The 14,920-nt window shown below is 35.0% G+C and overlaps 1 protein-coding gene across 1 annotated transcript in view; it reads left to right on the forward strand.

The window, feature by feature from the left end:
- The window catches only part of LOC111043597 (transmembrane protease serine 9), a 34,752-nt gene that overhangs the window by 13,156 nt on the left and 6,676 nt on the right, over positions 1-14,920 (forward strand). The window contains exons 9-10 of the mRNA XM_039424904.1: positions 4,555-4,788; positions 14,152-14,266. Of these exons, the coding sequence (XP_039280838.1) occupies positions 4,555-4,788; positions 14,152-14,266 (349 nt within the window). The remainder of the gene's footprint in view (positions 1-4,554; positions 4,789-14,151; positions 14,267-14,920) is intronic.

The following is a 14,920-nucleotide window of genomic DNA, read 5'->3' on the forward strand; positions in this document are numbered from 1 at the left end:
CTGAAATACGTAATAGATTGAAACTCAAGCGAAACTTCAACTATTAATTGATATGATAATAATTATAAAATGTATTTACATATTTCTCGCTTAGTGTGTAGGGGAGTCTGAATGAGCTGGAATTCAATTAATATTCAATTCATTAAGTTTCATTTAACATTTTATATTTTCTAATAAAGTGTTTTAATGAGACTACTAAATTCAGCTTTCAAGCTGTTTTCAAGTGTTCTTCTTTCAAAATGAATTATTATTGTCCAGTAAACAGATATAAGAGATATTTAATCTTCTTTAACACCAGGCTCATTTTATTTTTTTATTTTTTTTTTTTTTAATTTCCATTACCTAATATTTGACAAAAATATAGAATGAGCCAGCTGCTAAGAAAGAAATAATATTTCTTTACTGGACAATAATAATCCATTTTGAGAAAATGACAATTGAAAATGGCTTGAAAGCTAAAACTTGTAGTGTTTGTATAGAAAAATGATAAAAAAATGGTCTCATGTAATTATTTTTATAATGATATTTCTATATTGTGAGATTCTACTGTAAATTGCAGCACTGCGAATAATGGATCCAACATTTGAATACTAACTTATCAATGAGTTTCTCATGTCCTAAATCTTGCATAACTTGCGCATCTTATATGGCCATAGTGAAATTTCTACTTTCCCTTTCGCAAGTTCATATTCAATGTCTAAGACAAAGGCTACTACACAGACGAGACAAGAAACAAACGAGTGTCGTTTCAATTTTTCATGTTTCTCATTTGACTCAATTAAGTTGTTACTCGGCTCTACTCTTCCGTTCTAATCAAGATCACATCAACATTATTCTTGACCAACTTGATCTTGAGAAGATCATGTTTTGACCACTTTCACTAAGATACATTTTTCGTCCTTGTAATACGTAATGGTGTAATACAAGACCTTGATGTATAAACTTGGATTCTTGGGACTGCACTTTTACTTATCTGGATCGGCGTTCATCAACCACTTCCCTTGAATGGAGTGTTTTGCAGGAAGTTACCTTTTATTACATGTCCAACTCGATCTGTGGATAAATTTCAGTTAATCATTATGTTTAAATCCGGTTCGTAAATCAAGAGGTTCACTCCTGTTTACTAATATCCATGAATAGTATACCTTCAATGATGGAATAATGATTCGTGCAAATGTGTTTATCATTAATTTCCAATGATGAATTCAAAGGAGAATCATTACATCCTATCTCATAGATATAATGAATTATTACATTTTATGATGGAATAAGAAAAGAAGTTATTACTTTTCACAAGTAACCAATAATATTGCTAGGAGAAACAGTATCTAATAAAGAAAATATTTCCAGAAACCCAAGGATTTTGGAGGTGTAGAACGTTGAGAGCGTTTCCCAAAGGCGAGCCCCAGCATCACAAGCCCATTGAAGAAACAATAATATGAACTGTAGCTAGAAACATCATATGTAGTCTTATACCTATCATAAATATTTTCGAAAATATAATTTAAATCAAAATTTTCAATTTTTCATATATTGTCAACAATCTTTTTACAATTTGTGAGGGTAGGGGCCTCTGGACCGCTTGCTATAATTATTTTCAACCTCTGGTTAAACTCAACATAGTAATGCAAAATATACAATAACATTTCCAGTGCTAAAAGAGAACAGATGATGTTAAGAGAACAGAAATCTGTTAAGAGAACAGAACAATTTCCGCTAAAGGTCCAATTCCTAAGCGACGACTGTAGCCACACTGTATTAGTTGCTATAAGCACATCCAATACTCAACAGAACGTAGTTCAACTCAACAGAAATACTTACAGTAATTGACCGAGCGAAGTGAGGTCTAAGATTTAAGTCGACGGTTTTGCATTTCTTTTTTGTTTATATTTATTTTTCTACTTTCCTTGCCCTATTACCATAGGTAAGGTGCGTCTGTGTACACGATATCTCATCTCCCAATTAACGGAATGACTTGAAATTTGGAACTTGAGGTCCTTACACTATAAGGATCCGACACGAACAATTTCGATCAAATGCAATTCAAGATGGCGGCTAAAATGGCGAAAATGTTGTCAAAATCAGGGTTTTACGCAATTTTCTCGGAAATGGCTCCAACGATTTTGATCAAATTCATACCTAGAAAAGTCATTGATCAGCTTTATCAACTGCTACAAGTCCCATATCTGTAAAAATTTCAGGATCTCTGCACCATCTATGCAAAGTTTGATTTTAGATTTTCAATTATCAGGCTTCAGATACAATTTAAACAAAATATTTCAATTGGAAAAGATTAAGCATGAAAATCTCTACAATTAATGTTCAGTAACATTTTCACCTAAAATTGAAAATAAGCTCGAAATTAGAGAAAATAAGATTATTCAATTGCAAACTGTTGGCAACTGTTGATTCTATTAAATCATTCACTATGAAGAGATAGCAGATCTCTTGTGTCTCCAGCGTTATTTGAGTCTATTATTTCCAAAAGAGTCTTATCCCAAAAAATCAAAAATGAGTTAGATATTGCATTGCCATCTGTATCAATTTCTGCGTCGATTGGGCAGAAGCAGAAATTCCAAAAAAACTCTTCACAACAAATTGATAGGAAAAACTTTGCAGTAGTTCAAAGTAAAGCCTTATCCATCTATTGCCTGTTCCAAACGAGTCTAATCCAGACCTTTTCAAAAGCATGTCTTATCCTTCAGTAATGATATGGCTTCCTTGACAAGCTACTCAAAGAGAGTCTATCCTCTGTATGAGCATTGGGGTCTGTTTTGAATCTTTATTTTCTTGAATATTTTAATAGTTAACCACAGAACTGCATTCTCATTTATACAAAGGTCTAGTGAAATGAGTTGGCAAACCTGCCAGCAATGTTTCAATTTTCAACCTACGAATTTCGTATTATGGTTCTAGAAACATTAGAAACTGCTGTAGTCTTATACCTATCATAAATATTTTCGAAAATCTAATTTCAATCAAAATTTTCAATTTTTCATATATTATCAACAAACTTTTTACAATTTGTGAGGGTAGGGGCCTCTGGACCGCTTTCTATAAATATTATCAACCCCTGGTTCAACTCAGCATAAATATGCAAAAATACAATAACAATTCTAGTGCTAAGAGATCTTAACATCTGTTAAGAGAACAGAACAATTCCCGCTAAAGGTCCAATTCCTAAGCGACGACTGTAGCCACGCTGTATTAGTTGCTATAAGCACATCCAACTTCAACTCAACAGAAATATACTTATAGTAATTGACCGAGCGAAGTGAGGTCTAAGATTCAAGTCGACGGTTTTGCATTTCTCTTTATGTTTATATGTTTTTTGTTTTTATTTATGTTTTTTATGTTCCGCATTTACAGCGAAACGCAGCAGCAGCAATAGATTTTCATAAAATTTAACAGGTATGTTCCTTTTTGAATTTCGCGTCGACGTATACATATGGCTTTTTGAAATTTTGCATTTCAAGGATAATAGGAAAAAGGAGTCTCCTTTGAACGCCAATATTACCGTAAAAATCAAACTTTGGAATTATTAATCATAAATCAGCTGTCTAGTGGATTATAATACTACCCGTTCAAAAACATTGAACATCTTGAAAATGTATATTTCCATCAACGTTAGTAGACAGTTGACTATAATACTACCCATTCAAAAACATCGAACATCTCGAAAATGTATCTTTCCATCAACGTTGCAGACAGTTGAAGTCAGACCTGATAACAGCGCTCACACTCACATTCCGGGACGAAACGTCACGGTACGATAGGACAGAAAGCTCTATGTTTATTTATTTAGGATTTTTCCTAGGCATTTAAAATTGATAAATTATTTATTAATTTCTGACAAAACATCACAACAGGTCAATGTAACTTACTGAGCGCGAGGTCTACTGTGCACAGAACTACTAGTAATATTTGTAAGGCTCTTATTGGTGAGGAGTTCCTGACGGAAGATTCACCTCGCCTGATTATATCATTTAAGCCGTCAATAAGTCTTACGATTGTCATACTTCAGCCGGGACCGACTATTTGAAGTGCCCATACAGTACTCATGGAACACAAAATGTAACAATCTAATTATAAAAAAATTCAATTTATTTTTATTATATACCGATTAATTACTATCAATAAATCAATTTCAATTAATTCAACATAACTTTTTCGGTATTAGTATGATTTTTTATTTGTGTTCTCTATCATCTAACGAATGAAATGACTTAATTAAATTCATTCAATCAATCAAACTATTAACTTTTAACTATTTTAATATTCAACTATTCACTATTTAACTATTAATTCATAATAGTTGATCTATCATCTCCAACAGCCCGCAGTAGAGGCTGTTGTTACAGTGGCGTCACATTACATAACTGAGACAAGCCTTGCCAGCTCCTTGGCATTGATTTCTAGGGCAACGGATTACATTGGAGGATGAATTGAAAATATTTACGAGCAAAACAAAGAGCTGACATCCGGTGGTGACCGACCCGCTGCACGGGTGGGAGAGTAGCGGTGGAATGAATGTGAAATGTGTTTGGCCATCAGAGCAGTGGCAGCGGCTGCAGTGAGAGTCACTTTCTTCGTGACCGGCGACCGCTGAGGACCGCACAGGCATGCTGCCAGGCCCAGCACCAGCCCAACCCTGAGTGCCCAGTCCCCGTCGCCAGCATGAGGATCTTCTCTCTTCTAGCTCTTCTCTCATCAACGGCGATGACCTTAGTGGACTCGGACCTGCTCAACCGACGCCGCAGCTACCAACATGACCACAACTATGCTCAGGTGTGCTATGCTACTTTTACTTTCCAATCGTACGTCACAGTCGGCATGCCGATAAGGTAACAAGTCCTGCAGTAAATGACCATCTATGTACGGTGTGGGCTTGCGTGTGATCTAATAGTTAGAACCATCCAATGAGTGATTGAATGATAGATTGTTCTAATTAGGCTAATACAGTGAGAGGAAAACAGCATGTATCGTCAAAGGTCAAACATCAAACTTCATATTTGTTGTAGTTGCAGAACTATTAATTTTGAAATACTGTTTAGGTCTTTACAATCAATCATACGCTCAATATCTCTTTCTTTGATCAAAGCAAATCAGTTTCTCAGAGCACGTGAACATAAAAATGTAAACAAACAGCAGGTCCGCTTTGGTGACTGTGCCAATTTTCATTATGCATTTATTAATTTGACAAACAAGTTGTAGAGTAGGTATCAAAGCTACTAGACATTAGTCTACTAACGTTGGTAGAGTATGGAATGAAGTTTATCGAGTAACACTCGATAAATAAATCTCTTCACTTAGCTTTAGCTATGATAAGTAAACTTGTAATAATGAAGATGGATATTGTTAGCTGGATAGTTATTCGGTTTCTTGTTCCTTGAGTGATTAGAATTATTGATAACTCCATTCATGAAGGCTGCAAATCATCTTCGCCCAGGCTCTTATAGTGTATGATAATAATTGAAAATCATGAGTAAGATCCAAGGAAACAAAATCGTATGAGGCAGGGACTGAAAAAGAGTTCGGGAAATTATTCATTGCTACTTACATTTTGTAACTTTTGAGAAACATCGATGCCAGAGAAATTCCCAACTACAGTATCATAAAATATATTAACACAATCATATTTGTCAGAGAGTAACTAATCAAAAAATTCATAGAATCATGTATTCTCACTCATTTTCTCCCACTCATAACTCCCACTCGACCCAGAGGTTGTATTAGCCAATGTTAACATAAGGAACATTTCCTCAGTGAAAAATTGTTTAATCGGCACCAAATTTTTTCTACATCTTTATTGACTCCATTTACAACTTTTGACCCGGTAAATTTGGGAAATATTACCTACATTTTGAAAAAAAATTTTACATAATAAGTTTCGCGGTTAAAAAATTATGCTCATTCATGGCTGTAACTTTTGTTCAACTCCTTTTTCCCTGAAACCCCCGGGTCAAAATGTGTGCATTTATGATATGAATAGCCTGTGAAAAATTCAGAGTCATATGTTGAGTGGTGTCTGAGAAAATGTTCCTTAATCACTCAAAAACCTAATTCACGGGAAACAACGAAAAACAGTAAAAGTGAACTTACTAACATTAAAACATTCAATATTCATAGTCTGCCTGTCCATCCTCCTGATCTTCCTGTAGCTCTTCCATTTTTCTTTTCTTCCTCCTAGCCTCTCTCTCAAAATCACTTATTTTTCTTTCACTGTCCCGAATTCTTACCAAATCAAGCTCGCATACATTTCACCATAAAGAATCCTGGATTCAGTCCCACCTTTTCCAAGACTCTAGGCATCACTATATTGCCATCATTAAAGACCCCTACTGCATCAAAAACGTCCAGACTCAGAGTATGCAATTTGACAAAGAAATTTTTGGGTATTCTTGTCCAAATGACATTATTGAATAATTCATTGGTGTTCTGTTTCTTACCATGGAGGCATTTCTTTAGAAGGCTGGGCTGTGATAAGTCTTTGAATATGGGTTTGATTGCACTCATCACAGCTTCTGGCAGAGAATTCTTGTGCTTATACTCTTTGATGATACCCAGTTCCAACCACATACATATTTTTCATTTCAGCGTAACAGTTGTTAAGAAGTTTTCGAAATGCTGAAATTTTTCAGTTGAATTTATGTGGTACGGAAAATTTCAGTTTTTTTTAAATTATTCAAAATTTTTACAACATTTGGAATACTATGTGTATAGCATCACTGTAAAGAGGAAATTCTGGAGAATATTATCCATCGAAAAATGAAATTTTCAAGAAAAGTTTTCAACAACCTCCTGGTTCCCTTAAGCCAACGACATCTTTCTAGCTGTAACGAAACAATTGGAGTAACGGACAAAAGTAAATCTATATAAATTGCTTCGAATATAAACGAGGGGCGAGTGAGTAGGCTATCCCTGTATGATAGATTATGGAGGAAGAGAATGAGGCAGTTCTCTGTTCTGATAAATATATCTTCTAATTGATTTACATCGTATAATTTCGCATGACAATCTGTTTCAAATTATTTCAACCATGTGCTATTGCAATTGTGGTCGACGTCAAGACTCCATCATGTTTGGTAACATTGATTTCCCTGTATCTCGTACGTTCATTGATTTCTGACCATCAGATTCACCTACTCCATCCTCTTCATGAATATAATAGACCTAGTATGATTAAAAAGTACGAGTACCCATCCCAGGTACCAAGACCAAAAACGTCTGATAATTATCTAATCTTTCAATCGAGCTGTCTAATCAAGAAGTGTCTAGTCTAGTTTTTCCTTGTTGTAACTAGTTGCATGCTGTTTACTTAGCACACTCATCATCACAGTCCATTGTTTCTTGTCAATAGCAATAGAAAGTCAGTCTCATCAATAGACCAGGCCTCGACCTGAATGTCAAAGATGGTATTGTTATCAAACTGACATAATCACCTCAATGAATCATGAATAGCTCATTTTCTCCCATGAATGACAAAATTAATTGAGTCTTATAATCTTGTTATACAAGATTTACATACGCTACACAAATCAGAGTACGGTACCTATCATCTTTCTCATGCAAGGACGTCCAGTGAGGATATCGTCTGATTAATGAAAGTTATGATATGAACAACAACTATGATTAAAGTTGATTGATGTGTTTTGTTGAAGTACCTTGTTAGTTCTCCCTTGAGAGACGGGTAGTGAAGTAAATAACGGATTAGAAACGACTCATATAATAAAAAGAAATAATAAAATAATAAACGATGATCGGAGAAGTTCATTGAGTAAGCCACTTTCATCATTCAATTATAAAAGTATCCGGATGAGCAGGAAAACGTTCCAAGGTTCCTCACTGAACGATCACAAACCTTGAATAGTTTAAATATTTCCGTACCTGATGTGGGTGGTTTCCATACGAACGACTGATTCAAAAACAACATAACTGCATCTTGGTGGTAGCCTACTAGGTAACACGCGTTTACTGGTAATTTAACCTGTGAGGACTTAACTTTATTTACTCCTCATTATACCTGATAAAACGGAGAGCGATTGAAAAACTTTTCAGAATTTGCATTTTTCATAATCCATGTAGTAACAAGAGACTCGTTGAAATCCACATAGTTGATGGAGTCGAACTCAAGTTAGCATCATTCTCGCTGTGTTCTTCATCACGCTTGTGCTCAGTTTATAACGGTGGAAAATTGATAAGCAAGATAAAGTCTACCCTCACATTCACCGTTTCTAAAACTCAACATTACGAACAATGTTTTGATTTTGTCTTTTTGAAGATGTTGGAAAATGATTACAATGGTGTAGATGTTCCATCCCCAAGGATCAGCTCTCACAAAAGAATGTTTTGAAAAACTAGAGCCTCGTTTCTCATTTTTCACAGGGACAGAATGGAAAAAACGTACTGAAAAATTAATGTATCCACTTGTTTGAAAAGTTAAAACTTAACTAACCATCATGCCTAGAGAAATGTAATAGGATGCTCTCTAATGCAAATACTTTTCAGGCCTCCTAGTTTGTGAAAGAGTAACAATAAGTGAAGAACGGAAAGAGATGAGGACATGGATGGTCACAATGTCAAGTCCGTTTGTCTCCGTCCACTGTGTCCTGGATTCCACAATTCAAGTGAATTCTACTTACGGAACGAATTCTGCGCACTCCACCGTCCATGCAGTGCTTCCACTTTCTCTTTCTAGCATTATTACGTGGCCAATTATACTGTCTTCAGCTGTTTTAGCATTCCCAGGCGAAACAAGAGCGACCGAAAGTGTTTTCTACTTATTTGTTTGTCAATGCGTGAGTTTTGAACGTAAATTTATTGTAAGTGTACAACGCTAGGGAGTTAATGAATGCGTGAGAATCTTGCATGCGATAGGCCCTCATGAAAAAAGTGATTTTATAAAGAATTTTCAGTAATTGATATTGTATGGTCGAAAATAACTCTTCTCAAGTGTATATCTCTTTGAATCAGGATACGTTTTTGCTCGATGGGTCTGCTAGTCCATTTTTCTCAACAAACAGTGGAATGTAATGGATTTGAAGAATTTTCAATATCATGGTTCACTTTTTGGGTAAAAACATAATACTCATGGGTAAACTCACGGGTGACATGAGTACTTCACATAATCGATGGATCAATCTGAAAAATTAAAATATCTACTCAATTCTCACTTGATGGGTCAGATCATAAAAAAATTAAGTGCTATTTCTTATATTTACTTGTTTAATAGAATTATCATCGGTGCTATATAATACATCAGTAATTGAAATGAGTGTTATTGACAAAATGTGATATATTGAGTAGAGAGATATCATCAACAACAAGAATAAATGCTCGCATCATTTGAAAACAAAAATTTGACCTGAATTTTTTACGAAAGAGGGAAAAGGTAATTTCCGCTTTCGCAAGAATTGTCCCACCCACTATACACTGTAACTGAGTAGAAAGCCAAAATCTATAGCGTAGGTATTTGTGTTACTGATGGAAAATTTGCATTATTTATTCTTCAGATCTTCCTCAATACTGATGTTTCAGTCCATCCACTGTTGATATTTGTAAATTTCTATCATTGATGCAGAGATTTGTTAGCATCTTGGAGAGAATCGTTCTTTTTCAAGCAACTGTGAAAAGCTTTATTGTACACTGTGCAGGTAATAATTTATGCTTTATGCACACTGTACATAAATGTGGTAGTTTTCAAAATTCGAAATAGGATATTATTAGAAACTACGCTGGTCACTAACGGTAGGACATACATGATAAACATGCATGAAACACATGTCCTCGTACATTGTTGAGTCATCACAGCCATCGAAAGTCTCCGATCACAATTTTTTGAGGTTTGGTTTTTGAATCTCTGATTTTTGTTGTTTATTGTTTGTTTGCTGCGCAATTTGAGGTTGCTTTTTTCTGTTTGTCATTTTTCAGTGGTTTATTTATTGTTATTGTTTGCTTATTTCATGTTAGAAGTCTCTCACTGATGACAGAACATGCATTATGATCATGTGTGTGTGCATGTTAAACATGCATGTACATGCATGTTTATTATGCATGCCCTGCCATTATTGGCCAGCCTTAGATGTGAATGATCAACGTGAATGATTGATATTTCATTAAATCAATATTAATTAATTGAGTGAGAGTTATTTGCAGAACTGTCTACCATTCTATCTTCTCAATTCAAATCTTCTATATGGTTCTAAGAATGTAAAGATAATTCACCTCTGTGAATCAGATACTTATGAAGATTATTATCATCAGGTGGCTTCAAAGCTATCTCCTTCCAATGAGAACCTTCCAACTAGAATCCTAACTAAATTAATTTAGTTGATTATTACTTGTTTCCGTTCAAATTCATAGAAACTTATCAACTTACTTCGTCCAGTGCTATGTATTAGGCCTACTCTAAATAAGATGATTTGCTAATGAAGCCACAGTTTGATTGTCATTAAGATACCACACATCTCTCATCCCTAGCAAATAAATAACACAACTCTGATCCTACAATTCTGCAGAAAATGTTCAACATTAGACGAAATATTATGTTCATTTTCGAGTTATCCATCCATCTAATGAACTCATTCATACTAAAATATAAAATAAAAAAATTTTGGTGGGAAACAGTTTCGATCGGGTTGATATTGTTGGTTCTCTCACAATAATATTATTGATTTGCTTTTGTACTTGCGTACATAAATGAAATAAGTGAATAAAGTCATCGCTTACACTGCAACAAATTCAATATGATCACAGTTATGTATTATAAATTTCAATATTCATAGTATATCAGTACTAACAAGAGCATATTAAACTATATTGTGCAGTATCAGGGGTGCTCAGAAGGGGGGGGGCAAAAAATACAATTGATAATATTTTGTATGCAGGAATTTTAGTAATTTTAAGCCTATGAGTTTGAAGATAAATTTTTGACAAAAATAAATTATAACTTCATCATCTACTATTATTCTGATCTCCTTTGCTTAATTTTAATTTTTAATGGTCCTGTGTTTGAGTTTCCTTGCTGTTGCAACCTAATTTTCTCAAAAGCCAATGATAAGTTGAATTGTAATGTACATTTTAATCTAATAATTATTTCAATTTCGAAGGCATTTCATGATGATATTAAAGTCTCTGAAATGGGAATGCAATTATAAACAACATTGCAAACTCTAGTGAATTTGACAGAAGATAACACTTCTCTAGTCAAAAATTTGTGAAAAATATTAAATGAAGCCAATTTCAATCTTTCAAATTTACACCCTATTTACCACACAATAATCAAGTAATTATTGTAATGCTTCATTACTTTTTTCTTTTTTGTATAATAGTCCAGTCGAATGGTCGTTTTTCAGGAAACAGCCACGAAAGAATTTTTCTCGACAGTTCTATAATAATATGTATTTTCGGGCGCTGAATTCTAATCTGAAATTTGCTGACACGCCAGAGGGTGACTTCACCCCCAAAACCCCCAAAAATCCCCAAACTTTCAGACTTTTTTCAAGTTTTCCATTTAATCTTGAGAACCTTCAACTTTTCGAGAAAAAGCATTCTCTAACATATTAAAGATAATAACATTTTCAATAAATTGAGTGGTCGCGCAGGACTCTACGATTTTTGGTTCCGGAGCTACGAGTTTTCAAGAAAGGTGTATTTTTAAGGGGTTTTCAAAATTATGCATACCTACCACTTCTACCCTATACAACTAGGATCTTTTTCTATTAATGATAGAAAGCCACACATCACGTGAAAGAACAATATTAATTTTGAACAGAATTCCTTAGGTATTTTTGAATTTAGTAGTGGTGGGAGGGGAATAGACCCAAAAATAGAAAATTATGTCCCACAGCCAAAATTCAAATTTTCATTATGATACCTTTTCAAGGCCTTCCTAACAAGGAAGAAACATATTTCGGCTGAAATCACCTTATGAGGGTTATGTTCTATGAAAATCACTCGTTAGATTTCAGTATTTCCTAGTGGGGGGCACGCATAAGGATACGTCAAGGATCAAAACTTCATTTCTATTTTAAAAGAGATAAGAAACGATGGTATATATTTTTTACAATATTATGAAAACAGAAAGAATTCCTCACAAGACCAAAGGTAAATAATGTCCTTTGGAAGATTGGAATGTAAGATGTGAATTTTATTGTCATACACTGACTAATGTTAAAAACTAAAGGGTTGGCCAATGGGGTACTTTGGGGGGGCATTACACTTGGATTGGGGGGGGGCATGCGCCATTGCCCTTGGGGGGGCTGGGCACCCCTGTGCAGTATAAAATCTGTGAATTACATATCAGTATCAACAAAATCCCATAAGGTTGGGTGAGTATTCAAGGTCCCTTAAGGTATTCTCCGAGTGGGGATTGAACAAAATATTCTTGCCAGGCGTGGCTTCACTAATTTCATGAACATTATCGTTTGGCGAATCGTTGAGTGGAGTCGAGTGACATGACGCAAGAAGACGAGCGTCTGCAGTCTGCACAAATAGAAGTCATGCGTTGACCGTGCGAGCTGCGTCTGTGTGAGCAATTGTGAAATCGGTGAAAGTAGTCCTTGGCCTCTGCCAGAGAAGGTACTGTCACTTCTTAGGTCAGATAGCAACTTCCATCGCGGGAGGAGGCCTTGACTCTTTTTGGTCATCTATCTATTCTTCCTTTGTTTGTATTCGGCTACCCGACAATCAGTATTGTCTAGGCTGTCATGTGATCTACCGATTGAATTCAGAATTCAAATTACTGTACTACCGTATTCTAAATAACATGATTTGCTAAGAATATCAAAGTATGAGAGTTTAATAGCAAAACTGAGAAGATGATGTCATAGAGAAACAATAGCATAAGTAGATATCCCATGGTATAGGGCGTTCATGTCGTAACTTTTACTGTTATCTCAAGCCGATTACTGTCGATTATTGTCGATTTTTACTGTTTTGACCAGGTAAGAGTGTATGAACGGCACAATATGAGAGACACCGTGATAAAGCTTCACAGGAAAGAACTACGTGAACTATCAGTTTGAGATAACAGTAAAAGTTAAAAGTTGCGACATAAACGCCCTATACCATGGAATATCTACTTATGCTATCATTTCTCAATGATGATGTATTGAAAAGTGATTAAATCTGGGAAGAAAATGTTGATATGTCTAATGCTAGAAATCGTTATCATTAGTGCTATCCATCAAATCGCCTCATCAGATCTCAGATCATGAGGTAGAGCGGGAGTTGAATTTTCCCAAACATACTTCCACCACCGACTCATTCCAGAGGGGTTTCATGTTTCCTGAAAATGACTTGGCAAGTTAAATAATATGTTGAGGAGGTTGCAGTTGACAAGTAGGTTGAATTTTATACACAGGTTCAAATGAGGATTTGCAAGTATTAGCCTTTTCTAAAATATACTATGCTACTCAAAATTTGGTACAAAGTGGACGTTTACCACTTCTCTTTTCAAACAAACTGATCAAAATCATATATATATCAAACAGCGGATTCAGCCATGAGCCGAAACTCATGTTTAACTGATAGTGTGTTTGTAACCTTGCGATTTATAAGAAAAAAAACCGCCTAATTCTGTTTGGTTGATAGTGAGCTGAGGATGATTACCGAACAAGATTTAGGTGCTGTCAATCTGTATTACAAGATTGTAAACACTACAAGAAGAAGAAGAAGAATCTGTGTTAGGATGCTATTAATTGATTTGTGCAGTATGTGAACTCAAATACAAAAACGACTCTGCTGCCACAATTAGAGCTATCTTCTTTAGTGAGGTCCACATTATATTTGATTAACATTGGTGTTGCTATACTTGTCTGTCATTTGATAAATCAGATGGCGCTCTCCGTTTCCAACTCAGCAACGTTGCCAATTCGATTTTTAACAATGTAGTTAATCGACTATTTGATAAATATTTAATCTCAATTATGAAAATTTATCATTTGATCATTGAAAAATGGACTATAATTTCTTGGCGAATAAAATATAATTAAATTATTCTTAACAAGAATTAACGAACAGCTCAAATTGTATCGGATATACCGACATCTTGTGTAATATAATCTCTCTCATTCGTTCATACAATCAACATTACCGCATGTAGATGACTATCAATTTTCATGACGCAAATGTTGATGTTGTTTGTTGCAGGAACTGGATGATAACGTGAGCAACCGGACCGGACGACTGCTGTTCGACGAACTGTTTTTCGGATCATCGACGGATGATGGAGACGAGAAGGACAATCTGGAAACCTGTTCTTGCCGTAAGGAAAGCTTTCACTGGTCACAGTCTCTGCTCCCTGCCCTGCACCTACCTTCACCTTGTACTGTATTGCTCAAACCGTCGGTCAAGTTCAAACACTGCAGTTATATTATATCACACACCTTTATCTCACTACTCACTGAACAATTTCTTCTCTAGGTCATTGTGTAGAATATTGCAATTTCGTAATTCGAATGATTTGTTCCAGTCACACTAGCCTATATCTTGGATAAGGAGTTCTGATAGGATCCAAATCTCATGTTTATGACATGTGAGTGATAAATAAACATGGAGGATTGTTTGAATGTTAAAATTGGAAGCTTGGAAAATTTGCTGGTTAATGAAGGTTTCCTTATTGATGAGAGCCATGAGTTTTAATTAAGCGAACTTAATAAGCGAACTCCTTATTGATGAGAATCATGAAGTTTAAATAAAGCGAAATGAGTTTTCCTCGAGACCAGTTCAGATCAGCCAAACATGAGTTATTGAAATTTCAAATGGAAAGCTCAGTAAAATATTTCAATCTAGCTTTCTTCTAATTAGAATTAAAGTCAGAACGGTAGAATAGGATCATTTAATAGTAAAATTTGTTGTCAAAATCTTCTAATATTTGTGTTCAGAAATAATTTGAACTAGCATACTTGCAAAGGCGACC

This window comes from Nilaparvata lugens, chromosome 1 (assembly GCF_014356525.2).
Source record: "Nilaparvata lugens isolate BPH chromosome 1, ASM1435652v1, whole genome shotgun sequence".
In the NCBI taxonomy this organism is placed as follows: domain Eukaryota; kingdom Metazoa; phylum Arthropoda; class Insecta; order Hemiptera; family Delphacidae; genus Nilaparvata; species Nilaparvata lugens.